Source organism: Syngnathoides biaculeatus, chromosome 23 (genome assembly GCF_019802595.1).
Source record: "Syngnathoides biaculeatus isolate LvHL_M chromosome 23, ASM1980259v1, whole genome shotgun sequence".
NCBI classification, from domain to species: domain Eukaryota; kingdom Metazoa; phylum Chordata; class Actinopteri; order Syngnathiformes; family Syngnathidae; genus Syngnathoides; species Syngnathoides biaculeatus.
The window spans coordinates 12717212-12744868 of record NC_084662.1 but is presented as its reverse complement, the minus strand read 5'-3'; the positions used below and the strand labels follow the sequence as shown (position 1 = coordinate 12744868).

At 44.5% G+C, this 27657-nt stretch overlaps 1 protein-coding gene and 1 pseudogene across 2 annotated transcripts in view; one reads left to right on the top strand and one right to left on the bottom strand.

Annotated features, from left to right (window-relative positions):
• Positions 1-12731, top strand: part of slc24a4b (solute carrier family 24 member 4b) — a 35070-nt gene extending 22339 nt beyond the window's left edge. Inside the window, exons 4-17 of one of the 2 annotated variants that reach the window (XM_061812779.1) lie at positions 555-629; positions 724-808; positions 896-999; positions 1197-1271; positions 1361-1386; positions 2232-2285; positions 4120-4211; positions 7163-7332; positions 7422-7557; positions 7650-7816; positions 8806-8920; positions 9020-9132; positions 9212-9277; positions 10490-12731. In XM_061812779.1, coding sequence (XP_061668763.1) covers positions 555-629; positions 724-808; positions 896-999; positions 1197-1271; positions 1361-1386; positions 2232-2285; positions 4120-4211; positions 7163-7332; positions 7422-7557; positions 7650-7816; positions 8806-8920; positions 9020-9132; positions 9212-9277; positions 10490-10639 — 1428 coding nt within the window. In that variant the 3' untranslated portion in view covers positions 10640-12731. Of the gene's footprint in view, positions 1-554; positions 630-723; positions 809-895; positions 1000-1196; positions 1272-1360; positions 1387-2231; positions 2286-4119; positions 4212-7162; positions 7333-7415; positions 7558-7649; positions 7817-8805; positions 8921-9019; positions 9133-9211; positions 9278-10489 lie in introns of both variants that reach the window. The other variant, XM_061812778.1, reaches the window with a different exon arrangement.
• An 11875-nt stretch (positions 12732-24606) lies between these two features.
• Positions 24607-24726, bottom strand: LOC133497063 (5S ribosomal RNA; annotated as a pseudogene).
• Positions 24727-27657: the final 2931 nt, after the last annotated feature.

The following is a 27657-nucleotide window of genomic DNA, read 5'->3' as shown; positions in this document are numbered from 1 at the left end:
CCCGGGTTCAATCCCGGCCCCGCCTGTGTGGAGTTTGCATGTTCTCCCCCGTGCCTGCGTGTGTTTTTTTTTTTTCTCTCAGGGCAATCCGGTTTCCTCCCACATCCTCAAAAACACGCAACATTAATTGAACACACTAAATTGCCCCAAGGTGTGATTGTGAGTGCGACTGTTTCTATCCATGTGCCTTGTTATTGGCTGGCAAAGCAATTCAGGGTGTACCCCCGCCTCCTGCCCGTTGACAGCTGGGATAGGCTCCAGCACTCCCGCATCCCTTGTGAGGATAAGCGGGTAAGGAAATGGATGGATACTTTTAAGGTGACATTGCAAGAGACCCATGACTTTGCATTTTTCATATAATTGTCAATAATTACCAATTAATGAACCTTCCACAACAATTGCGGCCTGTCTGATTTGCTCCTCTATTTTCATTGAAATGTCATTGCCATGGGCGCCTACAACATAATGTAAATGTTTTACTGGATCTATATAATATAAATGAAACTTTTACTATTCAATGTATTACATTTTAATTCCACTGACTGTGACCACAGGCCCTCTACATGTTCTTGGCCCTCGCCATCACGTGCGACGAGTATTTCGTCACGTCCCTGGAGAAGATATGTGAGGTAGTTTGGGGTGTATTTATATAGATATTTCTTTTTAATAGTGCCATTTCCCCCCCCCCCCCCCTCACGTGGAATGTGTTCTCTACTCATGCAGAAACTCCATCTGAGTGAAGACGTCGCCGGTGCCACCTTCATGGCAGCTGGCAGCTCCGCTCCCGAGCTTTTTGCCTCAGTCATCGGTAGCAAAAATATGCGCACACGCAGCCACGAACGCGCAGATGGCCGGCGTCACGAGCGATTCTCATTGGCCGCCTCCTTGCGTGCAGGTGTCTTCATCACCCATGGCGACGTGGGGGTGGGAACCATCGTTGGCTCAGCAGTCTTCAACATCCTTTGCATCATCGGCGTCTGTGGCATCTTCGCGGGACAGGTGCGTAGGGGGGGGGGCGTTTTTCCTGCAGCTGCATCCTCAATGTTCATGGACAAATGCCCGCATATTTCCTCATGGCTGTTTTGCCGCTAATGAAAACATCTCACGCTGCTTAACACAGAACAGACGGAGCGCTAACCGTGCCGACAAAGACGGAATGTCTGAACGTCGCGCGTTTTGTTCTTTGTGTTCCGCAGGTGGTGATGCTGACCTGGTGGGCGGTTTTCCGTGATTCCTTCTATTACATCCTGTCCGTCATTGCTCTGATCGCGGTAAGTTGGACTCAACGTGATGGGAACGTTAGTGCTGCAGGACAAATTAAATTTTTTTTTTTTTTTGCCGATTTCTTTACACATTCTAGTTCATCTATGATGAGAAGATTGTATGGTGAGTCAAATATTACATAAATTTTTTTGTGGGTTGTGGTTTATTTTCGAATGAAAAGGGGCCATCACTGACATAATTCTAATTTTGTGCACATTTATTGCAATTTTGTTTTGTAGGTTTTATCTATTAATTGGTAAATTCAGTCCAACTCATAACACACAATTAAAAAAAAAAAAATCATTTTTGAGATGGAATAATTGGTTAAAGGTTAGCACAGTCTCACTTTTCCAAAGTGGAGCAGTTTTTAAAGTTTACGCTACCTGAAATGATGTTGGTAAAATAGTTGTAAATATTCATTACTGGGGATTTTTTTTTCTTATCACCAAATCAGGGAGCTATTTTTTACGGAATTTGAATTCCCAGTGCCTCCCTTCAAAAAAAAAAAAAAAAATCGCTTAATTAGTTACTGTTCTTATTTTTTTTTTTTTATATATTTTTTTATTTTTTGCTGCTTATCCTCACTCGGATCGCAGGGAGTGCTGGAGCCTTATCCCAGCTGTCAATAGGCAGGAGGCGGGGTACACCCTGAACTGGTTGCCAGCCAATCGCAGGGCACACTGACCCCTTTTGGCCAATAATTCCTCGTTTCACCTCTAGAATCCCGAAAAGTGCTTACAGACTGCACTAATCCTGCCTTCATACAGCAATATAGAAATTGGTTATAAAATGTCATTTTGTCCTTATTAATGTCCTTATTCTTGAAATTGTTGGACACTGAAATTTTGTTTTCATTTTTTTATTGTCTCCTAATTGCCTCTTTAATCCTAAAGTCAAAGCCTAAAACAGGGCGATATTCTGTCCTTGCTTGATTTTTTTTAAAATTTTCATTTCTTTCCTTTTTTTAGGTGGGAGAGTTTAGTGCTGGTGGTCATGTATGCAGGATACATTCTGGTCATGAAGTAAGTGCCCGTCTGTTGCTCGAATGCGAGATTAAAACCCTATTTCACATCTATTGCAATTCATTATTATGGGTTTTGGTAACGATACGCCAACAAGCATTGATTGTCGCACGTGTTTGATTTTGTCTCTGTGTGGTGCCAGCGCTGCTTGTTTAAATAAATAAAAACAACACTTTTTTTTTTTTTTTTTTTTAAACTTAATTGCTCCGCTAATCACAGCTCTTCTGAGGCAAGAGAACATCATAATAACACTTGAAGCACTGAAAACCTTGGACAAGTGTCATGTTTTCTTCACTGTGTAAAATGAATCCAAATAGTAGCATTTAATCAGACTTTAATATTTTGGCGGTAATGAAAATAAGCCATTTTTTGTTTTTTGGCAATGTCTTTCTCCCCCCCCCCCCACACACCTTCAGTGGAGAGTGATTTAAGTATTTTTGTCATGAACCTCCAGTGCTGGGCTGGACCCAAATGCAGGACACCGAGACGAGGGCATGATGTTAGGTGTGGTTTTATTCAAAGCTGAGGTCATACACGGTGTAAGCAGTCCGAGAAGAGAGAGGTACAGAAACGCTAGGCTGGGCAGGATCCTAAAGACATGCAGCGAGGTCTGATGACTAGGAGACAAACTAGGAAACATGGACTAGGACTTGACTATGAAACATAAACTAAGACAGGACGCTGGATGAGGATAACTCAACACTTCACTATTCCCAGTGGTGGGGATTCCTAGCATTTAGCGTCACGTTAAAATAGCTGTCCGTGGACCCCGAGCCGTGTGTGTGGACCGCATAGCAGCACGTCATGGTCCACAGGATGTACGTCCATTTCTCTGGTAACGCGCACGCGTGTGTGTGTTGCACTCTCAGCATCAGAAGCGGCAGCCCGTTCTCTCGCCGCCACCGACGGCTTAATCTTCCTCCCCCGCGCAGCCCCTAAAGAGCACCGGCTTAACCGGATCACTCCTCTCTCCTTCCTCATTCTGCAGTCAAGGCAATTTACTGAGGGGATGCTGCTGCTGCTGTATTATGCTGCCCCCACCCCCGCCCCGTCCCCTAACCCCCTTTCTAAAATATCCACTGGCCATTTTAAGGTTGTGCCTTTCAAAATGGAGTGTGCTCTGAGGTGTTTACAGCCAACTCAAGACGGGAGGGGAAAAAAACAAAAAAAATTGGTTTTGAGTTGCGATTTTTGTAGATAAACACACCGCATTCTTTGGTTTTTACACGCACGCAAAAATGCCGAAATATTACACTGTGCAATTAGAAACTAAGCTGAAGTTGCCGACGGCGTTGCATGAATAATTCACACCATTTGCACTTCATTTTTAAATCATGAAATTTGGAGAAGAAATGCTTTGGAGCACTTTACTTTTTTTTTTTTTTGGGGCTACTTGTGATGGTTTGAGTGGGAGTTGATTAAAATCTGCCTTCAACTATTTTCACATTTTGTCCGGGGTGTCTCAGAAAAGCTCCGTGATTGGTGTCCTAAATGACATATTTCATATCCAAACTACATGTTTTCCCCTTCAAAGTTTCCCGGCCTTGTCCGCGAGAATCTTGGACGGATTCATCGAGTTTCAAGACGCGTTGTCGGTGACGTTTCTTTGGACCAAATGCAAATAAATTAAGCTAATTCCAGGCTTTGTGCGCACTTTAATGCATGTTTTTTGCAGAAACTAGGTCACCCCCATGTTCTGTACGTTTGAAGCGTAAACAAGCGACTTTCGCTCATTAATATATTTCAAACGAGGCTTTCATCTCCGCCTCGACCCGCCGCGCAAACGAGTTAAGAGTTCCCGCCGCTGACCTCTCCTTGGACGTCTCCTCGGCAGATTCAACTCCAGCATGCAGGCTTTCTTCATGGGGAGCTCCAAGAAGAACGTGGCCAACGGTAACGCGGCGACCAGCAGCGAGATGGAGGACGGTAATGCGCCTTATTATTGGGACGACGACCCGTCGGTGCCTTTGCTGGCGAGAGGTAAGGCTAATCTGACAGGCTGGGGGGAAAACAGGAAGTGGCCTGTCTGGGCCTGACATGTTGACCGCAAAGAAAATAGGACTTTGTTTTGAAAACCTCCTTTGAGGTCATGTGGCTTTTAATCTCTAATCTCTCCTTCTGTTATTTTCAACTTGCTGCACAATTGCTCTATCGAATTTGTTCTCTCTGCGTAGGGGGGGAACCAATTGAGTCCAAAGATTGGCAAACTTCTAGTCCTGTGATCTCAATGAACTGTATTACATTTACCATTATTAATATACTGAATATGAATGAGTCATGGTCTTTGTTCTTCTTTTTTTAAACTTTTATTCAGTTGGAGTAGATGGTAAGGTTTGTTTAAGGAGCTGGGAACATCCATCCATTTTTTTTTTTTTTTTATTTTTATTTTTTTAGTTGCTTATACTCACAATGGTTACAGGGAGACCTGGAGCCAATCCCAGCTGTGCAGGGGTGCAGACTTTCTACTAACTACCGGCACACAAACCCCGCTGATACTGAGTGTCATATGCCCAAACATGTAAACATTGTTGCCATTTCTTTCCTCTGATATTCATCTGCTTATCTTTACATTTAACACAAATTGTGCTGATATGCAACACTGCCATCTAACCTTCAGTTTTTAGTTAGAAGCTCGAATTTCAACACACTTCCACTCTTGCAAGCCTGCCATGTGGAAAAACACACATGACGAGTATTTACGTCGATGGCATTAAACGGTTGCATTCAAGTTGACAAGTTTAAATGGCTGTGAATGAGTGAGAGTACACTGAAGTCATTTACACAGGGGAACCTTTTAACTCTTATTTTCAAATGTTTCAATTTGATTTGTATGTTAAGGTTTGTGGAATATAGTTCATTGTCATGGGACTGTTTTTGTCTTTTTGTCCAACTATCTCGGGGAAAAAAACCAAAACCCTTCGCAATAACATCATTCTTTTCAGCCACTTCTCTTAACTCTTCGCTAATATTACCGACTGATGTTTTCTAACCCGCCACCTGTCTCTTTAGCCTTACTAAACCCAACCCTGCTTGTTGCCAACAGTGTTGTGCCGACGTTTGTTTTGCATAACTCAGTTTCTGCTGCTGCTCTCTCGGCACGCTCCCTACTGAAGTGGTAATGACTTTAAGAAATGTTTGTTTACACACCTAATATATGCGCCGTCTCGCATGCATAAATCCAAGCTACCACTAACAAGGCCAGAAAATAATTCTTTATTGGTTCTCAGAGAAGTCACAATGTACCACTGGGTCATTCTTTATGTCAAATATGAATTTGCAAATCAATTGTTGGTAATCTTCCCTCCTGCAAGGGAACAAAGCAGCACGAGGCAATTTCAGGAAGTAAAATGGCGTTCAATTCTCTGAGGTCATACGCCGTGTGCTACTGTGGAACAATTTGCAACACCGCACCAACTTTTAATTATGAAAAGTTGGCAAATAATTCATTTCATAGGCTGATGAAAAGATGTCTCAGTGTAATAGATTTAAATCACATCTGAAAAGAAATCAATATGCTACGCTAAAACTCATCACAAATACACAGTGCTACTGACAAACTAAAGATACTTAAAATATTGTATTACTCATATGGAGGTGTTTTTTTTTTTTTTTTTAAACATACTTTTGTAACAGACCAAAATAATGACAAAAATATTGCAGAGCAAAACGATTAAATCATAATGCATACATCAGGGATGAGAATGACCAATTTGGAAAAAAAAGACTGAAAATGTCTGCCTTCGGGGTTGGGGGGGGTTGCTCCACCCTTTAGGAACTTTTTTTTTTTTTTTAAATAAAACACTGTTAAATTCTGACCTCAATTACTACAGTAACAGTATGAATACAGGGCAATCGTAATATTTTGAAAACTTAAAATAAGAGTCCAAACAACCGAAACAATTTTGCCGAACTTCAGACATAAAAATGTACACAGTGAAATTCATATCAAATGGGCTACTGCACTTACAAGTCAAACTTCAGAAATAAGTACACAAGTAATTTTATATATTTATGAGCGATAAAATCCGTGATCTACAGGGCCAGATAGGCCTAATCGTATTAAAATTTGTCAATTATATTAATATTTGAGAAATTTACGTCCCACTTACATTTGCGTTTCCTGGTTTTTTGGTATGCTCCTGGATATTTTTTGCTCCTCGGTTTCCATAATTGATCATATCGGAACACAGAATGCACAGCACTTTGCCGGGAACGTCCACTTTTTGTATGTGTTCCGTTAGACTTATTGATACAGTTTTCTTTCCAATCTGCACGGGTCCACTTTTTTCAAGCCTTGCCCCGTGATTTTTATCAATTTTCCCTACCACGATGTTCATCTTTTCGCTCCAAGACTTTCTATTTCTCTGTCTATGTTATAACTATGCCGTAGTAAGCAAAATGCTTCTCTATGAAATGTTAATATCAGAGTGAAAATACCGCCAAAATGCTGCCGGAACGTTGTCGTGATTATAAACGCCAAATTTAATGCAAACGGATAGCAATGCCGTTTTCCGCTGTCACGCCTGTGACTCTTTTCATGACGAGCGTTGACGCTACATGCTAGCGTCCGGTCAACGAATCGACACGTTTGACAACAAAGACATTTTCAGCTGCAAAAACTCGGAATTCCGCGAATTCGCTGAAAATTCTCATCCCTGATACGTGAATGTCCATATTTTTTTTTTGTCTTTGACAGTACTGTACACTTTTATAGTTTAACTTTATAAAATCTGCTGTGCTTTAAGTATCTAGGAGGATACATTACGTGTGTATGTGCAGGGAAGAGGTTGTAATTTAACAATAAGCGAGAAATTATGTATCGCGGCGAATCCTCGTGCTGAAGTTGTCCTTGTGCCGTCTCCACCGCGGGGCTCCAGTGAAGCCCACTAAAGCTTACAGCCGTGGCTCGGTGGTGATGGTGGACGAGATCATGAACGCCAGCCCGTCCAAGTTCCGCTTCCCCGAAGCCGGCCTTCGGGTCATGGTCACCAGCCACTTTGGACCCAAGACCCGGCTGCGCATGGCGAGCCGCCTCATCATCACAGAGGTACACGCGGGAGGGAGTTGTACCCGCGTACGTCGTCGTGCGAGTGCGCGTGTGCTCGGGATTTAGTGTGTCTCTTCTGAAAGCGCCAGAAGTTGGTCCAGGCGGCCAACGGCGTGGAGACGCAAGTGATCGACGGGAAGGTGGACATCGAGAACGGCAACGTGCCAGAGGACAAACCTGCCGAGGAGGAGGAAGAGAGCGGCATCTCCCCGTTTGGTATTCCGAGTAAGTGGACAGTCCAGACAGTAACGACCGAGGCCCTTTGCTCTAATCAAGAACCGAAAGCCATGAAGACGGGAATGATTTGTGTCGTCCAGAGGGATGCGGCAACAAGATCAAGTGGCTGATCTCATGGCCTCTGCTCCTCTTGCTCTTCCTCACTGTCCCAAACTGTGGAAAGCCACGCTGGGAGAGGTGCTTCATGGTCTCCTTCATCCTCTCGACGGTCTGGATCGCAGTCTTCTCCTACCTGATGGTCTGGATGGTAAGACGACGTAACGGCATGATGTGATATTCCGCCTTTGCAAAGATAATGTTCAGTTTTGATGGACGCCGTCAGTGAGGTACACTGTGAAGTGTCATCCATCCATTTTCTTTGCCGCTTATCCTCACGAGGGTCCCGGGGAGCGCAGGAGCCTATCCCAGCTGTCAAGGGGCAGGAGGCGGGGCACACCCTGAACAGGTTGCCAGCCAATCGCAGGGCACATCGAGACAAACAGCTGCACCCAGAATCACACCTTGGGGCAATTTAGAGTGTTGCATGTTTTTGGGATGTGGGAGGAAACGGAGTGCCGGGGGCCGGGATCGCACCCGGATCCTCAGAAGTACGAGGCCAATGCTTTACCAGCTTTTTCACTGTGCCGCCCATGTAAATAATAGAGGGAAATTGAGGTCAAGGTCACTTATATTTGAGCGCGTTATTTATTTATTTTTTTTTAAAAGATGATTATATCTCATTTGTTTTGTAATTGGTCATAATTGTTGCGTCGGTCGTATTCGATTCGTCCAATACTCTTAAGTCATTGTAATTACCGTATTTTCCGCACTATAAGGCACATCTAAAAACCTTTTAATTTTCTCAAAAGCCGACGGTGAGCCTTATAATCCGGTGCGCCTTATTTATGGATCAATATTGAGCCTTTAGTGCAACGCCATCTAGTGGATGCATAACTTAACCCCAGCCTCTACTTTAGCGTGTATTCTATGCGCCTTATAATCCGGTGCGCCTTATATATGGAAAAAGTTTTGAAATGACGTTCACTGGAGGTGCGCCTTATAGTGAGTAAAATACGGTAATTGAACCTTTTAAACACTATCAATAAGGTTAGTTTGTCGTGATGTCGATCTGCTCCAAGTGATACTGAGCTGCTAAAATGTTAAATTGGAAAGTAGGCAGCAGTGTAGTTTTACACAACTGCAATCATAAATATATGTCAGTTTTGTCTCTTTCATAAAGTCCTTTTCCTCTTGCAGGTGACTATAATTGGCTACACCCTGGGAATCCCCGACGTCATCATGGGTATCACCTTCCTGGCAGCGGGCACCAGCGTCCCCGACTGCATCGCCAGCCTCATCGTGGCCCGCCAAGGTCATTGCGTCCCCACTGCTGCGTATTGAAGAACAGCATTTCTGACGATAAAAACATGCGTAAATATTGCTTGAGTGCAAGCCGTGTCGTGCGTTTCAGGTTTGGGAGACATGGCCGTGTCCAACACCATCGGAAGCAACGTGTTTGACATTCTGGTGGGACTGGGCGTCCCCTGGGCGCTCCAAACCATGTGTGTTAACTACGGATCGGAGGTGATTCTTCCTTTCGTGGCCACCGTACTTCCTTGCTCAACGCGATCCCACTAACCGATTGCGCCGCCGTCTGTCGTAGGTGATGATCAACAGTCGAGGACTCGTGTATTCCGTGGTGCTTCTGCTGGGTTCCGTGGCCCTCACAGTGAGTTCTTTAGACTTTACGGCAGGTGTTTTGTGAGAACGCAATATGGCGTCCTGGCTAGTTTGCTTATTGTGAAGCACTGGTGTTACCATGGCAATAGCAAAGAGGCTGGAATCATTTCAAAGTTATTGTTCAAGTTACATTTGTGGTCACTTTTACTTTGGGGCCCAATGATCGGTTCACGATTTCCCCGCTGTAGTCACTGACCCACTGAAATTAAAACAAACAAACCAAAAAAAAAAAATGGATAGTGCATATACATCCGGCGGTATGTCGATTGGTTGAAGTCAGTTGGTCGCCATCTTGGTACTCCCAAAACACGTGGAGGACATGGCTTACAAGTTGGATTATGGCGGGGTTTTTCCTCAAAGTTTGGCATTTAGAATTAAAATTGTTTGCGTGAGCTTGACATTGTTTCAGTTCTGGAAACATGAAGGATTGTTAATTTGACTTGGTAAGCCAAAAAAAGGTATAGGAAAGACAGAACACCGTGACGAGCAAGAAACCTTGCATGTTACCGAGGGCCCGATTTTCCGTGACATGTTAACTTTTTCCCAAAATACGCTGTGAAGCACTACCATGACATAGCAATAAAAATAAGCATTTTTTTCGTCATAAAAACATTAAATTTTAAGTCAGGTATGTTTTTGGAAATAAGGACTCTCAATGAGAAAATACATGCTAAACGCATTGTTCATTTGTCTCTGCAATGTCCTTTTTCAGACAGGGAAATTTAAACTAGTTTCCTCGCATTTTGAAAAAAATCAAATTCAATTTGCAGAGTTCAGTATTATGAAATTCATCAAAACATTTCACAGTAAATGTTTTCTCTTGCTTATCCACTGAAGTTTGGGAAAATATTTACATCGCTTTTTTGCGAAAAAACGGCCTATAAAAGGTGAAGTAGTGTGAACAGTGAACTGTAAACAAAACATTGTTCAAGTGAATTAAAATCAGAAAAATTAAAAAAAAAAAAAAAAAAAAACCTTTACAAACTAACAGTGTCAAAGTAAATCTTTCAAACTTACCTGTGGAATGTTTTCTCACAGCCACGAAACTGGCGATTAACGCTGGTTGTTTTGAGAGTATCAAGATGGCGGATGACGACTTCAGTTTTGTTGGCCAATGAGCCATCCAATCTTTTTTTTTTTTTTTTTTTTTCTTTTTGAACATCAGTACACTGACCCTACATTTGCTTTCCACGGCGAACAGGTCCTGGGCATTCACCTGAACAAATGGCGCTTGGACCTGAAGCTGGGCATCTACGTTCTGGTCCTGTACGCGGTCTTCCTCTGCATCTCGGTCATGATCGAGTACAACGTGTTCACCTTCGTGAATTTGCCCATGTGCTTCGAGGAGTAACTCTCGTCTGGCCGTGCAGCAGCATGGACACCAAAACAATCCCCCCGCCTGTCCCAAAAATACTGGACCTATCTCTTTTTTTTTTTTTTTTTTTTTTCGTCACTCTGAATCCGTTCATCCACTGTCTGTCCACGAGGTGGCACACTTGAGCCAATCCGACTCTCGATGCTCATTTGGAGTCTTGTCGCAGTACTGCTGTCCACCTGTGACTGTGTCCCATCCATTTAGCATGCCTTTAGCTGTCTGAGGTAGTGGGACACACACACACACACACACACCAGAATAATATTGACCCCGCCCCATTTGGCACCACATTGTGACTATTTCACATTGACAAAATCCTCACACGGTTTACTGCGAACTCCAGGACCCAAAGAAACAAGCACACTTTTTTTTGTGACCCCCCCCCCCCCCTCTTTTTGGAGAGAGGGCCTTGTCTTTGGCAGCTCCCCTCCTCCAGCCTCCGACATGACACCAGGAACTAAACACCGCCCGCAAAGTTTTCTCACCTAACTTCGAAAAATCCGACTTTTTCTGGACCGCGTGGGAAGCATCAGTCCAAACTGGGTGAACTTTTGAGGTGTTATGCATATGCACTGCTCACCCGTTTTATGTTCTGTTTGCATTTATATATTTTCTCACCCCCCCCCCCACCCACGAATCCCTACATCTTTTGTGGAAAACAAAGGGGGCGACGGTGTTTGCGATTTTTCTTTCACTCCGAACAACTTTGTACGCGAGACCGCTTCTTCTCGTGCCGGACGGAGATTCTTGAGCGGGTGCCGCCTGGGCGCCGCGTCCCCTCAGCTTGCGAGTCAACCACCCCTTCACCGCCCGACGCACAACTTCTGTGGAGCCGACTCTGGATCAGTACGACGAATTTGTATTCGATCAACTTTTGAGACTAAGGAACTAGACGTCTCTCTTCTCCCTGACTGTCTGCTAGACCACCCCACTGGCCACTTGGGGGCGCCAACAGCCACCGTTGATCAGGGACAGGTTTTTTTTTTTTTTTTTTTTTTTGGGGCGGTTGTCGTGTTGATGTGAGTTGTATGTAGATACTGCACTTTAACAGCCATCCTCTCATTCCAAATCAACTAGTGCTTCCTTTTGGTGCGTGTGTGTGTGTGTGTGTGTGTGTGCGAGCGCGCATGTCAACCGACTGAAGCCCGGTGAATCCAATGAGCACACCCGCCTCTTGTCCGCAGTGCATGCTGGGATGTTAAATGCAGTATTTCCCCACCACCATCACCCCCCCCCTCTCCTGTTGAAGCACAGCGTTAAGGCTGCTACCCCCCCCCCGTCAGGCATCTCCACGGCAACTGTCGGGATTGGTTTTACACAGACAAAAAAAAAAAGTTGAAAAATCGGCAGCTACGTTGCAAACCGTTGCAAAAATCGCAAGCGATGAGCCGAGCTACGGAGAATTGCGGCAAAAAGCGGCGTCGGTCCGGGGTGGGATTTTTCTCGTGCCGCACGTGGCGGCAGGCACTTGTATATGCAATTTCAATGTCATGACTTTGTGTGTGTGTGTTTGCGTGTGACACGAGGCCCCCGCCACGTCGCCATGATGTCGTCGTCCGTCTAGTACTAAATGTGAGCTCACAGGTGTGCTTTTTTTTTTTTTTTTTTTTTTTTTTTTTTTTTTTTTGCATTTATGATTGCTGTTGAAACGATGGACAGTCCCCTTTTCAACAGAGCCAAAAGAGTAACTTTTTGTTGTTGTTTTTCTTGGGACTGCCACTTTAAGAGAACCTGGTGGGGAGCACTTAAGGACAAAGTTGGACCCCCTCCTTAAGGTGCTTCTCCACGTCAATGCCGGATGGAGATGACCCATCTGTACATAAACCTTTTTTTTTTTTCTGTCTGGAAGCAGCACTGCACTCTTTACGTCCATATGCACATTTTCATTTTTCTTCTCCTCCTCGAGGCTGCTTTTCGCGGTTGCCAAGTTGGAGCTTTGTCGTCCGGTTGCGGTTGAGCTTGCCCGTGTCGGAAAGTCTTTATTTTTCTGAAGGAAAGTGAATTATTTGATGCAGACCGGGTGGATGTCCTTGCGTACAAAACTATCACGCAAAGGTGATGAGAAGACGAGCACTTGTGTATTTATTTGATTGGACCCGACGCACTGTGAGCTCAATGTGATGTGGGACTTGTCAACAATAACTAATGATTAACAAAAAAAGTCTATTTAATGTAAAGTTAGCTACTATAATTAAAAAAAAAAATACTGTATAACTTATATGAATGTATTGTCTTGCTATACTGGACATCTCCAACCAATGCATTTTACTGTAAAGCAATAATGTGAAGAAAAAAAAAATAAAATGGCAAATATGTTCCTCTACATTTTGTTTGAACCTTTTGTATCAATGGTGAGTCAAGCCGGTGTATGTTTTCCCAGATGTTGTAATTTCTCTAATATTCTTCCCCCAAAGTTGATGGGAGATGGGTAAAATATGCTATAAGTATCAAGAATAGTGCAAATGTGTAAATGTACTCATAGTGATTTGGCAACCAGTTTAGTATCTTAAAAAAAAAAAAAAGTCCTTATATAAAGCGCATTTCTCTAGCGATGTGCAGTCATTACCACCAGGGGGCAATGTGGCCGCACAAGTGAAAGCGTCGAAGCTTTCTTTTTACTCCAATGACTCAAACTGCCACCGCGTGACATTTATTGACTTGTGAATATCAAACGATGACAAGGCCAAACCATGAGTGAATTTTTTTTTTTTTTTTTTTTTTGGGTGGGAGGGTTGTGGGGGGTGGGTGGAAGGAAAGGACAACCCCACACATCTTTTTATTATTGTGTGTACTTTAAGAGGCAGCCATCTGGTGGGGGGGGCAACTGTTGGGGGGTGGGGGGGCTCCCTAACGAACAGCCACTACTGTGAGCACACAAACCCTGACCTTCATATACACAACAGTCGAAGCACTTGGAAAACTTGTTAATCCCTCCCCTTGACATTTTCCTTTTTTTTTTTTTTTTTTTTTTTTTTTGGTTGGCCGAGCTGAGCAGTGACTGATGTCGAGTAAACTGGGTTGGTGGTTCCGCTCCGCTGCAGTTCTCGTTACATTTAGGGGGGGGGGGGGAAATGCTCAAGTCAGTACTTTATCGCTTGACCGATTTGCCCGCCACCCAGATCGAATTCCGGAATCGACTGCTAACCTCCTGTTCACCGACGCAAACTAGAATAGCGCTTAATTGGGAGCCCAAAAAAATGTAATTAAAAGAAAATTGAAAAGCAACTTGTGCACATTTGAGCTACACTGACAAATATTGTCTTTAGTTGTATTTAGATCAGATTTAATGTAATTTAACTGAGGACTTTTGCAATTAGTAAACAAAGCAAACGCAATTCAGCCAATCGTATAATTTATGCAGAGTGAATTTGCGAGTGGGTGTAAGAAAGGCAGACAATCTGTGACGTTTGCGGCGTCTAAGAAAGAAGTTCCAGGCTAAACTTTTATTGGAATGCACGGAGGATGATGTCAAATATCGACATGGATGTGTTTCCGTCGTTGTTGCCCGGCTGTGGTTTTACCTGCCAAGTCATTTGCAGAGAAACTGGAGATGGGGGGTGTTACGTAAATTAAAATTGTCCATCTCTAGTCGGCCAAATACTGAATGAATATTGCTTTAAAAAAATAAGCACGTACAAGGTACTTTCAATTTCAGACTTCATGAGTGGGCAGGGACTCCGGAGACCTGTGTATTTGTATACAGGGCTTTGAAAATGAATTTCAACGTTTTTAACAGCCATATTTAGTTTTTAATCAATGCCTAATCTGTTTTTGACAATGAGAACGGTCTGCTGTGGTACGTCGTATCTGCCCCCCCCCTCCCCTGACCCACGCACTTCCTGCAGTATTAAATTAGAATGCACGCAGACTCACAGGATTTAAAACAAAACTTTTTGAGGTGAAGATTCCACCAATGAAGTCGCTGACTTCATTCGAGTTTAACTCAAAGCCACAAGATTTCTTTGACTCCTTCAGGACCCCACAAGGATTTACGGGAGAAGCGTGTTTGGGTTTGTGATGCGAAGCTTTCGAACAGTCGTTAAAACTTACTTGCTGTGATGCGCTTTTGTCCTGGCTACTTGCTATAATGTGCCTAAAAGTGAACATCAAAAATGCTTTCTGGCTGATGGAGCCACTTATCGATTATTTTGAGCTTTCAAAGAATGTGAAATGCAATTTTTTTTTTTTTTTTTTCTGGTGGGGAGGACATGAAAGATCTGAATATCTGGAGAGAAGCCACAGGTCATCTAATTTTGTTTGTGTTCTTTGTTAGCATGAAACGAATAGCTCCATTTGCAACGCGATTGAGCAAATGGTTCAATTAGCCAAATGGCTGCTAGTTTATTTGGTGCAAATAAGCGTAAGTAATCTTCTACCACTTAAAGAAATGTTCGCTGTTGATGTGTTTGATTGTAGCTATTCCGGCATTTTTTGCAAAGAAATCCAGCCTCTAAATTTTATCATTTGCATCAGTGATACCCAAACACTTTGCTGAATCAGTTTAGAACGGGTGTGGTGCTGGTTATCGAATTTCGTTTATGTGGTCAGTTATCAATGGACCTTTCCGACCTGTCAATCACTCGTACAATAATAGCCAATCAGATTGGCTTAGCCCCTGGCTTGACACGCCCCTTTCGCCGTATTGTCAAACAATTAATGCAGATTGTTAGTAGCAGGCGCTCGGAAAATATAATGTTAAGGAGAAAATGATCCTCAGATGCGCTTGGGGAACGTGCAATTCTGATGAAAGATATCTTGCTAGGTAACAAGCAGTCAAGTTGATTCATTTTCCAAAGCCTAAAACACAGTTGACGAAGTATCTACGATGGATAAAGGCTTGCGGAAGAGCGCACGTACAACTAATTGTGGACAATATCAACAAACACAAGAGCAATGGGTTCGATTACAACCCAAGTCAAATGAATACACCCACTCACTTCTAAAGACTACGATATTACTCATGATCTTTCCAAGTAAAAAGTACTCGCTCTGCTTTCCGTGCGCGGTACGATTCCACTATTTTATCCTGTTGGGTTTCGATATGAAGTTTGTGAAGCGTCAAACTTTTTTTTTTGTGGATCAATCCCCAACCTTTCGCTGTAACTCCGACATTGCATCCTGCTCCTTCCAAAATATTAATCCAGTAGTATAGTTAATAGTTGCGAACTCTCTTGGACAACTCGGACGCATTTGGCAAAAAAAAAAACATACCTCAATATTATCTGGAATGCGCGACAGGCAATCGTCTTCAAACATGTTCTGTTCAATCACCGTTTTGGAAGCTTGTGGGACATGGGTAAGGGGGCGGAGCTTAAAATCGCCATCGGAAAGGTCCATTGTTAGGTGGTCAGAAAGCTCAAGATAGGGGCTAATCTATCAAGTTGAATCGCACTACAAAATGGCAAACTCGTACGTAGCGGTTAGTGTTGATTCCCAACACTGCTTCCGCAGTGCCGCCATTGCGGGAGGAATTCGTCTTCTTCATCGCAAGCATGCGTTCTTCTTCAGATTCTAACATTTGATTTCTGCGTCACATGACACGTTCCTGTTTGCTTCTCTTTTAGCTCGACAATCTCATTCAAGTCACAACTGCTCGAGGTTTCGGACGCGGCCCCCTTGAACTCAATCACGTCGGCTCACGCTGCATCGCCATAGTGACGCATGACTTTTTTTCGTTTTCTTTCTTTCCCGCATTTATTTCCTCACCTTGTTTTATGTGGCGGCGAGACGTGTTGCCTGAGCTTTTAGCTTGTGCCTTTTTTTCCCTCTACATTTTAAATAAATACATTATATTGTGTCAATAGATGGTATTCAGATTTATTTATTTTTAACCATTACAAATATTGTGGTCCGATGATCTAGTTTCTTACTTTCCACATTTTGTTCCAAGTAACTATTCACCTGCTTTTTTTTTTTTTTAAATATTTTCATATATATTATATATTATTATTTATATAATATTTGACTGACACAAAAATGACTTGGGTGGGTAGTGGGGGGTGAATTCTCCACCTCTCATTAACCTCGATTGTAGTATTGGTGTCTTGGCCTCAAGCAAGTGCAGACAGGGTCAAAGTACGAGTAACAAGGGGGGGGGGGGGGATCTATTTTCAACTCATTCATACAAAAGGCCTGGAGCAATATTGTTATATATTATAATCATTTTGTCCACATATGACATCAAATCAATTCAACAGTACTTCTTAAAACGTAAAATTTTAGCTACCTAGTTCCTGTAAGAATGCAGTGACGCGTTTAATACTTTGTGCTGCCTCTCTATCTGTTTCACGCTTACATGGTTCGCATAGGCATGTATTTGGCGCGGTGGTTCTACGCATTTCAGTACAATAAATCTGTTTTCGCTCACTTTCTGTGCCCGCCAACCCCTCGGGGAGCTGCTTGGCTCTCTCCAAACGAAGTCGCCCTCGTCGTCAACGCATCACCTGCTTTTCCCCGAAGGCGCTTTCATAATGTTTAACCACGGTTTGATTCAAAGAAAATGACAAGTTAGGAGCCGAGGGGGCAGGGCGACGAACACGTCGGCGCTGTTGTGAGCATAAGCGACTCGGAAAACGCATGGATGGACATTCACTTATCCAGTCTGTCATATGCAGCGATGCTGTTGAAATTGTTTGACATTTGGTTGTTTTTGTTGTTTTTGTAGCCACGTACAACGGTCGTTATTCCGTTTCAAGGTCCAGAAAGTGAGCCACATCGGTTCGGGGCGCTCCACAGGTGTTCCACCGTCAGCGTGGTCCGTTTTTGAGGACAGTCGACGAGATGGCGTGTATGGTCGGGGGGCGACGTCACACAACGCTTATTTATCGGCGATGTTGTTGTCGAGTCGATGCTGATAGTTGTTGAGGTCGTGACACCAGCCCGAACGGAGTTGCGATAGAGTCGATCTCACCGGCCGCGGGAGTTGTCTTTCGGATTCGGCTAGCTGGCCAACACGCTGTTGGGTTTGTAGCCGGCGATCCCGTCGGCTACGGCAGTTCGATGGATCGCCGAGAGGCCGTGCCTGTTAGTCCTCCGCATCGACGGCCGGCCGATGAATGTACTGCTCGATATCTCGGACGGTTTTGCCCAACGCTCCGGGGCGTGCTATGCTTTGTCATTTGGTCGCCAATACCAACGTCGTTCTAGCTTCACAGAGCGATCCGTTGCCTTCTCGTGATATGAAGCACATAAATTGTCCAATATTTTAGCTTATTTGAAGAAGATCCTTTCTATTGAACGAGAAGCAGCCACAAGTGACCTCGCGACTCATTTGTTAAACCAGTCAAACCGAAAGGCAGACAAACAGAATTAAAATTGACGGACACCAAGTCAGGAAACATAAACCCTCACACACACACACACACACACACACACACACCACACACACACACACACACACACACACAGTTAATAACGCAGACAATCTGAAAAAATAGCTACAACTATTTACAAAATGCTACAAGCCATGCTGGGAACTCCAGTGTTGATTACTCCCGACATTGTGATATTAAGCAAAATTGCCAAAGTGTAGTAGATGTCAAATATCTCACCCACACACACTCAACATTGCTCCTATCTTGCTTATCGACTTAGCACTTGATTGGCTACCAGTCCAGCCTGAGCCTGCATTTTCCCTGAATGGATCTGGCATTGGTTCCAGCACCTCGTTACCCCAGAATAGGATTAGCCGTTTAGAAAATTGGATCGATTTGGATCCTTATCGTGCATGGGACGGAAGGTTCCCCCGCTTAAACCAGCACATGTCACGACCTGTCTTAAGTTTGACAATGACCATTTGGAGTCATGGGTTAAAGTTTTGTGGTCAGATGAGACCAAAATGGAACTTTGTGGTCATGATTCCACTAACCGTGTTTGGAGGAAGACGAATGATGAGTTCCCTCCCAAGAACACCGTCCCTACTGTGAAGCATGGGGGTGGTAGCATCATTCTTTGGAGGTGTTTTTTTCCGCATATTGGACATGGAGACTGCGCTGTATTAAGGAGAGGATGATGGTGGTCATGTGTTGTGAGACTTTGGGGAAAAACCTCTTTCCTTCAGTCAGAGCATTGAAGATGGGTCGTGGCTGGGTCTTTCAACATAACAATGACCCCAAGCACACAGCCAGGAAAACCAAGGAGTGGCTCCGTAAGAAGCATGTCAAGGTTCTGGCGTGGCCGAGCTAGTCTCCAGACCTAAACCCATTAGAAAATCTTTGGAGGGAGCTGACACTCTGTGTTTCTCAGCGACAGCCCAGAAACACGTCTGATCAAGAGAAGATTTGTGTGGAGGACTGGGCCAAAATCCCTCCTGCAGTGTGTGGAACCCTGGTGAACAACTACAGGAAACGTCTGACCTCTTTAATTGCAAACAAAGGCTTCTGTACCAAATATTAAAATTGTTTTTCTCAGGTGTTCAAATACTTATTTGCAGCTGTATCACACAAATAAATCGGGATTTCTGGATTTCTTTTTAGATGATCTCTCACCTACGATGAAAATTTCAGACCCCTCCATGATTTCTAAGTGGGAGAACTTGCAATATAGCAGGGTGTTCAAATACTTTTCTTCACTGTATCTGATTTGGCTTTTGATTGCTATCAAACACAAGATGTCAAGTAAACGATTCCTTGTTCTTTCATTTTCAGCTCGTAAGGATTGTACTTTCTACGGCACAGAGACGACACAGAGCCGCGAACGAAAAAAAAAAAAAAAAAAAACGCGCGAGGTTTACCGAGCGTTTAGCGTTCATGTCGGAAACAACCGAGCAGCTGTTTTAAGAGCGAGCGAGGGTGATTTGCATATAGATTAGTGTGTTCTGAGCAGGTCGGACTGGTGCTTCGCTCGTCACGAGGCGACCGGCGTTTGATGACGCACGAGACGGAAATAAGGAAGCAAGTAAGTGAACAAAGTCAGCAATCATTTGTGTACGTCCTGCACGAATTGGGGGTAACTCATTTGTCTTTGATTTCATTTCGTAAGGACTGGTCGGATCCATGCGAGGCGAAACCCCCCTTTTTTCTGCCTTTTTTTTTTTTACCAGCTCGCCTGCTGATTTATGGATGACTGGCTTACAGGGCCCGCGAAAGGTAATCCGTTGTGCTGACGCACGTGCATTATTTATTCAAGGTTTTCATTTGCTTTCTCACCTTTAACCGTACCTTTTTTTGCGCTGACGAGGTTTGCGAAAACAATTATGGCGACGTGCGCTTAACAACAACAAAAATCCCATCACATCCGGCGTTAAAGATTTCCATCTCGGAGTCGCAGTCGTCAATAGCCAGCCTCAAATGTCCCAAGAGACCCTTTTCTTAATTAAACTTGGCCGTGGTTCTTAATTGCCTGTAAAGAGATTCTATACAAACGGATCTAACAGCGGAGGGCCAAACTGCGACGTAAACCGGTGCTGTGAATTAAAAGATAATAGCCAGACGATTACGGTTTGTTGCAGGGTCGAGACCTCACTTTGGTGCGTAATTAAATACTTTGACGAAGCTAGATTAACGGATACGGCGGCTTTGTATAAGGTCCCGCGACAAAAATGTACGAGATTGTACAATAAGCATGGTCTACAACATATGGTCACTTCGGTTATGCAAGATTTGGTACAGAATTTTGATCAGAAAAAAATGGGGCACAAAAGAAACCTGAGGTTCCACTGTAGTATGAAACGTTTATCATTTATATTACAGTGGAACTTCGATTTAACAAATCCGAAAAATGACGAGATCCAACCAACCGATGTGAACTCCAGGGCTTATGTTGCGGCCATTTTGAACGTGAACTACTCTCCATCCATCTATTTTCCAAGCTGCTTATTCTCACAAGGGTCACGAGAGGGCCGGCGCTTATCCCAGCTAACTTTGGGCTTTCCGTCATTGACGTTTTGGGGCCTTGTTGAATATGATGAAATTTCCAGGCCATGCCCTGATATGGCGGCCATGATGGCAAGAGGTCATCTATTGTCACGTAGTGTTTCTGTGCAGAGAAGGCCCATATGGTTGTGGTGTTAACCCTTTCCAGGCAGGGGTTGAAAATTTGCAACAGGTTTAATACAATTGAAAATTTTAAGTCCAGAGGATAATTTTCTCAAAGTATCGTATTTTTCTCTCTGCTAAATGTTATTTGGTCCAGAGAGGGTTAATGGGAATATGACACACTTCTCTCTGGAGTCTGAAACATGCTATTGCTGGTACACTAAGTTTTTTTTTTTTTGTCAAGCTGTTCATCTATGGCAGCAGATCTGGAAGTAGGAATCACACTAATTCCTTGGAGCTCATGAAAGCGACGCGCCTTGACTCACCTAGGAGTATGTTGACAATGTCATCATCAAGCACACCAGTGTGATGAGTCATTTTCAAGCTTTTTTTTGTTTGTTTGTTTTGTATTTGCGATAACAGTGTAATATATTGGCCATTTTAGGCCACCAAAAAAGTACATTATCATTTTGTACTGTATGGGGTCTCCATAGCCACGAAGAAAGCGCTTCAATGTAACTGACAATTGGCTGTAATGGACGATCCTGTTAGTTCGTTGTTGTTTACTTCTGTGTTGTCAGTACCCAGTGTCTACTAGAAGTATTTTCGTGTAATTTGGGTGTCTGAATGATAGTTGATAATGTTAAAATATTGCTTGAGAGATTAAAAACAAGTCTGATCCTGGGGCACATTCACACTAGATGAAAAAGGAGGAAAGAGGAACTCCGGCTTGTAAAATCCGAGATCCTTAAAGTGCAAATGTGAACGCTGCACCAATAAGTCATAAACTGACAAGCCACGCGACAAAAAGCATCGCACTCAGCAGTTAGAAAGCAAAGAGGCTCGCGTTGTAAATAGTTGCGCCTTGGCCCAAAATACAAGATGACATTTTCCGCCAAACGAGGAACGACGGACGTTGCGCGACCGCCCAGACATCTGCGAGCAATTAAACAGCACTGAGTGATGCCCTCCGATATCTCAGTGGCCTTTCTACTGCCGCTTGTTCGGCGAGTTTACACACGAGTGTTTATAAATAATATTTTTTTGTCCGTGTGGCAGCCATAACTTTTATATGGGTGGCTCTTGAATGTTAGCTGGGCCGGATTTTTGCTGGCGTGGATCAGGTGAAGACGAGCTGAAAAGCTCCCTTCGTGCCATGCTGGGAAATCCGCGGTGGTGGTTTAAAAAGCTTTAATTAGTTTTCCAATTTAGTAAAGCGTATAAGTGGCAATAGAAAATCATTTATAAAAAAATATACTGCATTCCATGAAAGTCAATTAAATTATATTAAATGAGCCATTCATTCATTCAATTTACCAAATTTTGGCCACCAGACCATATGTGCTTTATTATTTTAGATTTAGTGTGGGGAAAAAAATCGACAGTGAAAGAAAACAAGTATTTGAACACCCTGCAATATTGGAAGTTCTCCCAATCACAATGCATGATTTTTTTTAAAAAACAATTTGTGTGATACAGCTGCAAATGAGTATTTGAACACCTGAGAAAACCAATGTTAATATTTGGTACAGTAGCCTTTGTTTGCAATTACAGAGGTCAAACATTTCTTGTAGTTGTTCACCAGGTTTGCACAGACTGCAGGAGGGATTTTGGCCCACTCGTCCACGCAGATCTTCTCTAGATCATGCAGGTTTCTGGGCTGTCACTGAGAAACACGGAGTTTCAGCTCCCTCCAAAGATTTTCTTTTGGATTTAGGTCTGGAGACTGGCTAGGCCACCCCAGAACCTTGGCTTCTTCCTGAGCCACTCCTTGGTTTTCTTGGCTTTGTGCTTCGGGTCATTGTCATGCTGAAAGACCCAGCCACGACCCATCTTCAATGCTCTGACTGAGGAAAATATCACAATACGTGGCCGCAATCATCCTCTCCTTAATACAGTGCAATCATCCTGTCTCATGTGCAGAACCCCACCCCCCACCCCCCACCCCCCAAAGCATGATGCTACCACCCCCATGCTTCGCAGTAGGGACGGTGTTCTTGGGATGGAACTCATCATTCGTCTTCCTCCAAACACGGTTTTAGTGGAATTATGACCAAAAAGTTCCATTTTGGTCTCATCCGACCACAGAACTTTCTCCCATGACTTCTCTGTATCATCCAAATGGTCATTGGCAAACATAAGACGGGCCTTGACATGTGCTGGTTTAAGTAGGGGAACCTTCCGTGCCTTGCATGATTTTGATGGTGTTCAAAGACTCATTTTCTTCACTGTATATGTACAGGTATTGATAAAAATTGCATTCCATTCATTTGTTTACAAAATCCTTCTGCCAGACTCCAAAGTTTATTTAGCTTAAACAAAAATATGCAAATCAACATTTTCACCAATTATTTTTTTTTTATTAAAACATAATTGGGCTCTCACTTGCAAATAATATACAGGATAATCAGAACAACAACAATACTAAGAATAAGACAAATCATATTTGAGTGAATAAAACTCTGTTCATCTTGTTTTTTTCTCCACTTTTTGTCTATTTGTAAATAAAACTCTAGTTATGTATTTTCATTTCAATGTTTGAGACATTTTAGAGGAATGTACAGTTGAGAACATTTTTTCTTTCTTTTTTTTCTCCCGACAACACACAGTTTCATCTCATTTGCACTTAACACACACATACACGCGTATTACAAAATGATCTTTTATAGACAAACCTCCCGTGGTAAACAAGCACACATTTGCGCACACACCTGCAGGCATACGTTATACATATTTGTGCGCATGCTCTTACGCAGCGTGATGTGCACCGTGTGTTTCCGCGCGCGCGCTCGCATTGGACGGTCCAGTGTAGCCGTCGCGTTTCGCTTTAATCAGACCTGTAGTTCCCAAAGCGTCGCACAGCCCGAGGCTGGGGCTTCCGCAAACCGCAACGTGCGAGGCCCGGTGCGGGGGCCGCCATCGACCTCCTGCTGCACCGCCGTGGCCCGCGGGGTCACCCACCCATCTGCTCCTCGTCGCCCCGATTGCAGGGAATCCCGCAAAGCCAAACGATCCGTTGTTTGGTGCTGGTACTTGTGACCCTTAAATAATTGACCTCACTCGTAGAGAGAGGACCGATTTTTACACGATATAGTAAAATTTCCCGGTCCGCTGAGTTTGGAGTCTCTCGACACAGTTTGACCGTTTAAAACCACCAAAGAGATAAAAACAACAATACATTGATACCCTGACTTACAAGTTTAATTTCCAAGATTTGAATGACATTTTTTGTTTATCAAATCGGTTTCCAATTGAAATGCCATTAAACTAAACCAGGGTTTTTTTTTGGTTTAAAGAAATATGGCATTATTTTATGTGAAAAACACCTAAAAAAAAACAAACAACAAAAACGGAGAAGGTAGCACAATGAAGTCAACTGGACTGTTGCACGTGTGCCTTTATCACGTTTACTGGTGTTGATGTTAAAATTCGGCAACTGTTCACTGCCACCAAAGTGTTTCTGTCCATGTACGATCAAGCATTTCAGGGTGGAAAAAGGTCTCGGCGAGCTTGACTGAAGTTCAGTCAGATTCCTGTAGATGGCCACATTGTATAGCTTTGGATTTGAAATGGCACAGCTTTTGAGTGAAGGATAAAGATTAGGTGAATCTCAATTGGTCGTGTGAATAAGAACTGCTAACGTTGAAAGGCTGACACATTTACCCACATTATTCGTGTACATTTAAGGTATAAAAAGTATGCGTTGCGTGAGGTGCGAGATAGTGTCACAATCCTTAAACAAAACAATTTATCAACGAGGTTCAACTCGAGCCATGCGAATAGTTTAACTATTATCCTTGACTTCAAATTTCAGAACTAGTTACCCTTCAGTCTTCTTCTTTACCTTTCGGCTTGTCCCGTCAGGGGTCGCCACGGCGTGTCATCTTAGACGAACGCATATTTGTTTGGCACACTTTTACGCCGGATGCCCTTCCTGACGCAACCCCTCTGCATTTCGCCGCGGAGAGAAGCTTACGGCACCTGGTATCCCCAGGCGGTCTCCCATCCAAGTACTAACCAGGGCCAGACCCGCTTAGCTTCCGAGATCTGATGAGATAGGGGCATTCTCAGGGTAGCATGGCCGTAAGCTTACTAGTTACCCTTCAGTGATTGACCAAATGTGGTCGTTCAGTCTATCTATGCGCGTCTGGGTTTGAGTTTTGGACTACTGCAGCTCCTTGTGAGTGTTTTGATTTTATGACTGGTTGTCTTAATCAATTAAATGGCTGAAAGTGCATCAGTAATTTTTCACTTCACTTGAGCGGCGGTGTAATGCTAGCTCATTTCTAACTTAACTTTTGGCTCTCTAAACAATGTAAATAAAATAAAATAAAGTGACCAAGCTTGTAACTGGGAAAAAAAACCCTGTAAAATGGGGCACTCGTATGTCAAGGTACAACATCGTACGATTAAAACTGTTTTTCCCATCTCCACAGTCTAGTGAAACGTTCATGTTAAGTTCTGCGACGCAGTGTGGTGCACATTCCAGGAACGAGACGCTGGCGGTCATGTTTCGATGGCGTCCTGTGCCGGCGTGGGTTCGTGCGGCAACGTGGTGGCGTTGGGCAGCGTCTGCGTGTGGCCGACCGAGTTCTGCTGCAGTTCCATGGCCATTGCGTTCTGCGGGTGCGGGAAGTCCTTCACCTGTTTCCGGTACTCCAGGAAGGTGGACGCCTTGGTGGCGATGGCCACCACGTTCTTGCCGACAAAGATGGTGGACACGCGGCTGTCTTGAAAGAGCACCATGTTGACGCCTCGGATCAGGATGGTGACCATGTTGATGGTGACCAGGCTTAGGACCGGGTAGAGCATCATCTTCTGCGGGGTCATGTGTTCACCCTGCATGCTGATCTCGCTGAGCGACACGCAGGGGAGGATGAGGAGCAAAATGTAGCAGTAGAAGAACATCAGACCCTCGGCCCAGATGGGAAGGCCCGTGCGTTGGGGCTCCCACAAATTCGCTTGGATGTCCAGAAGATCCAGCAAGTCTAGCGCCACCCAGAACAAACGGCTCCGCATGTCTTCCTTTTTGCGGAAAGTCCTCACATATTCCATGCTGTCGAGAGCCACCAGAACCAAGTACAAACCGGGCACGCACACCGACAAAAGTAACGTCAATGCTTTCCTCGCCACCGTCTCCAGACTCTTCCTGTCGGCCTTACAATTCTGAAAGATGAAGTACAGCTTGATCTCCAGCACGAAGATGTACAGGAACCAGAGGATCATGGCATAGCCTCGCCGGGCCGTGCGGACCTCGGCCCCGACCCAAACCGCCACGTAGCGCAACACGATGAGGAAACACACGTCCCCGACCAGTACTATGATGCACACGCCGATCTTCCTGGGGCCCTGGTTTTGCTCCACCAGGTAGGCGTCCATGAAGGCCATGCTGGTCATGATGACAATGGTGGTCAAGCACACGTGGCGTTTGTCGGGGGGCGGCAAAACCATGGCGAGGGCGCTTATTGGCTCTCACTCGGACTTTACACCTTTGGGGGATCGCTTTTTTGTTTTTTTAAATTGGGAATGTCCCACGGTGCGGAATCGGCTTGTGAGGACAGGAACGTCACTTTGTTCCTTGGCACGCTTCCATCGATTTCGATGTGTCCACCCCACCCCCACCCCCCCTCCGAGCAGCAGCGCTGGGGGCTCTACGGTGGACACGCCATGACTGATGGTAATCCACACACCCACAGTGGGCTTTGTCTAACAGACGTCTGGCCGGGGATTGCTGCAGTGTAGGAATGTCGAGAGAGGAGACGACTCCGGCGGTAGGGACGACGTACGAAGCGGCGATCCGCCTCTTGGATTTATGCACGTGCACGAGCGTGATGCAAATCACGCCGCGGCAGAGGATCCCTCTACGCCTGCCTCCTTCGGATTGGCGGCAAAGCGCGCGCATGAAGGGAGACGGCGGTGAGAGAGGAGTCAGTCGTGGCCCGGAGCCTCCCCCCTCCCAAAGCCGCCATAAATCACGGAGACAGCAGGTCAACGGCCCGTGAGGCCTTGCGTCCTACGCCGGCATCCCCGCGGGGAGGCACTAACACTGGGTTGAATATCCATCCTCGCCGCTCCCTCCTCCTCTTCCTCGCCACGTGGCAGCTTCTCCTCGGCCCTGAGGGAGAAGATGAAATGAAGAGGAGGAAGGGGACGGAGGGGGGAATGATGGAAGGAGGGAGAGGGTTGGTGGGGATAGGAGGAGGAGGAGGAGGAGGAGAGAGAAGGCTATCAGCACCACAGGGTATATAACACAGTTGTCATTGCCAGCAGCGACTGCACACATGAGGAGCCAAGTGATGTGTCAGCTTGGCACCAATACGTATAGGACAAGACAAGGTATAATAAGATTGCTTCACCTTTCTCTCAAAAGTGCGTTTTGTGTCTCTGGTCATCTAGCTACACGCCTTCTTATCCTCAAATGAAATTCCATTTTGCACACAGCACCCAGCGGTGTCATTTTGAGAGCAGAACCAATCGAGGAGCTCGTTCACAAGTCACATACGGCAGCTTCCCCTTATATCCTTTTCGCACTTCATTTTTCCGCATCATTGACCCGCGTTACATTTTCAATCTGAGCCACACCGAATGAATAAACAAATACTTCATTTCCTGTGTCGCGGGAGTCGCCGTTTCCAAAGTAAAACTGCTGCTGAGGTTTTGTACATTTTCAAATAGGGTTTAGTCGACATGCCCATTTACGCCGTCAGAAATAAGAGTGCAATAAGTGTATTTGTGACCATTAAGTTACAAGACCCGTGTACAGTGCTCCTGTAAAAATGACAATTTGAAATATGATACATCCACTCTTTGCCGCTTATCCTCACAAGGGTCGCAGGGAGTGCCGGAGGCTTTCCCAGCTGTCAACTGGCAGGAGGCGGGTTACACCCTGAACTGGTTGCCAGCCAATTGCAGGACACATAGAGACAAACAGCCACACTCATAATCACACCTATGGGCAATTTTAGAGTGTCCAATTGATGTTGCATGTTTTTGGGATGTGGGAGGAAAACCGAAATGCCC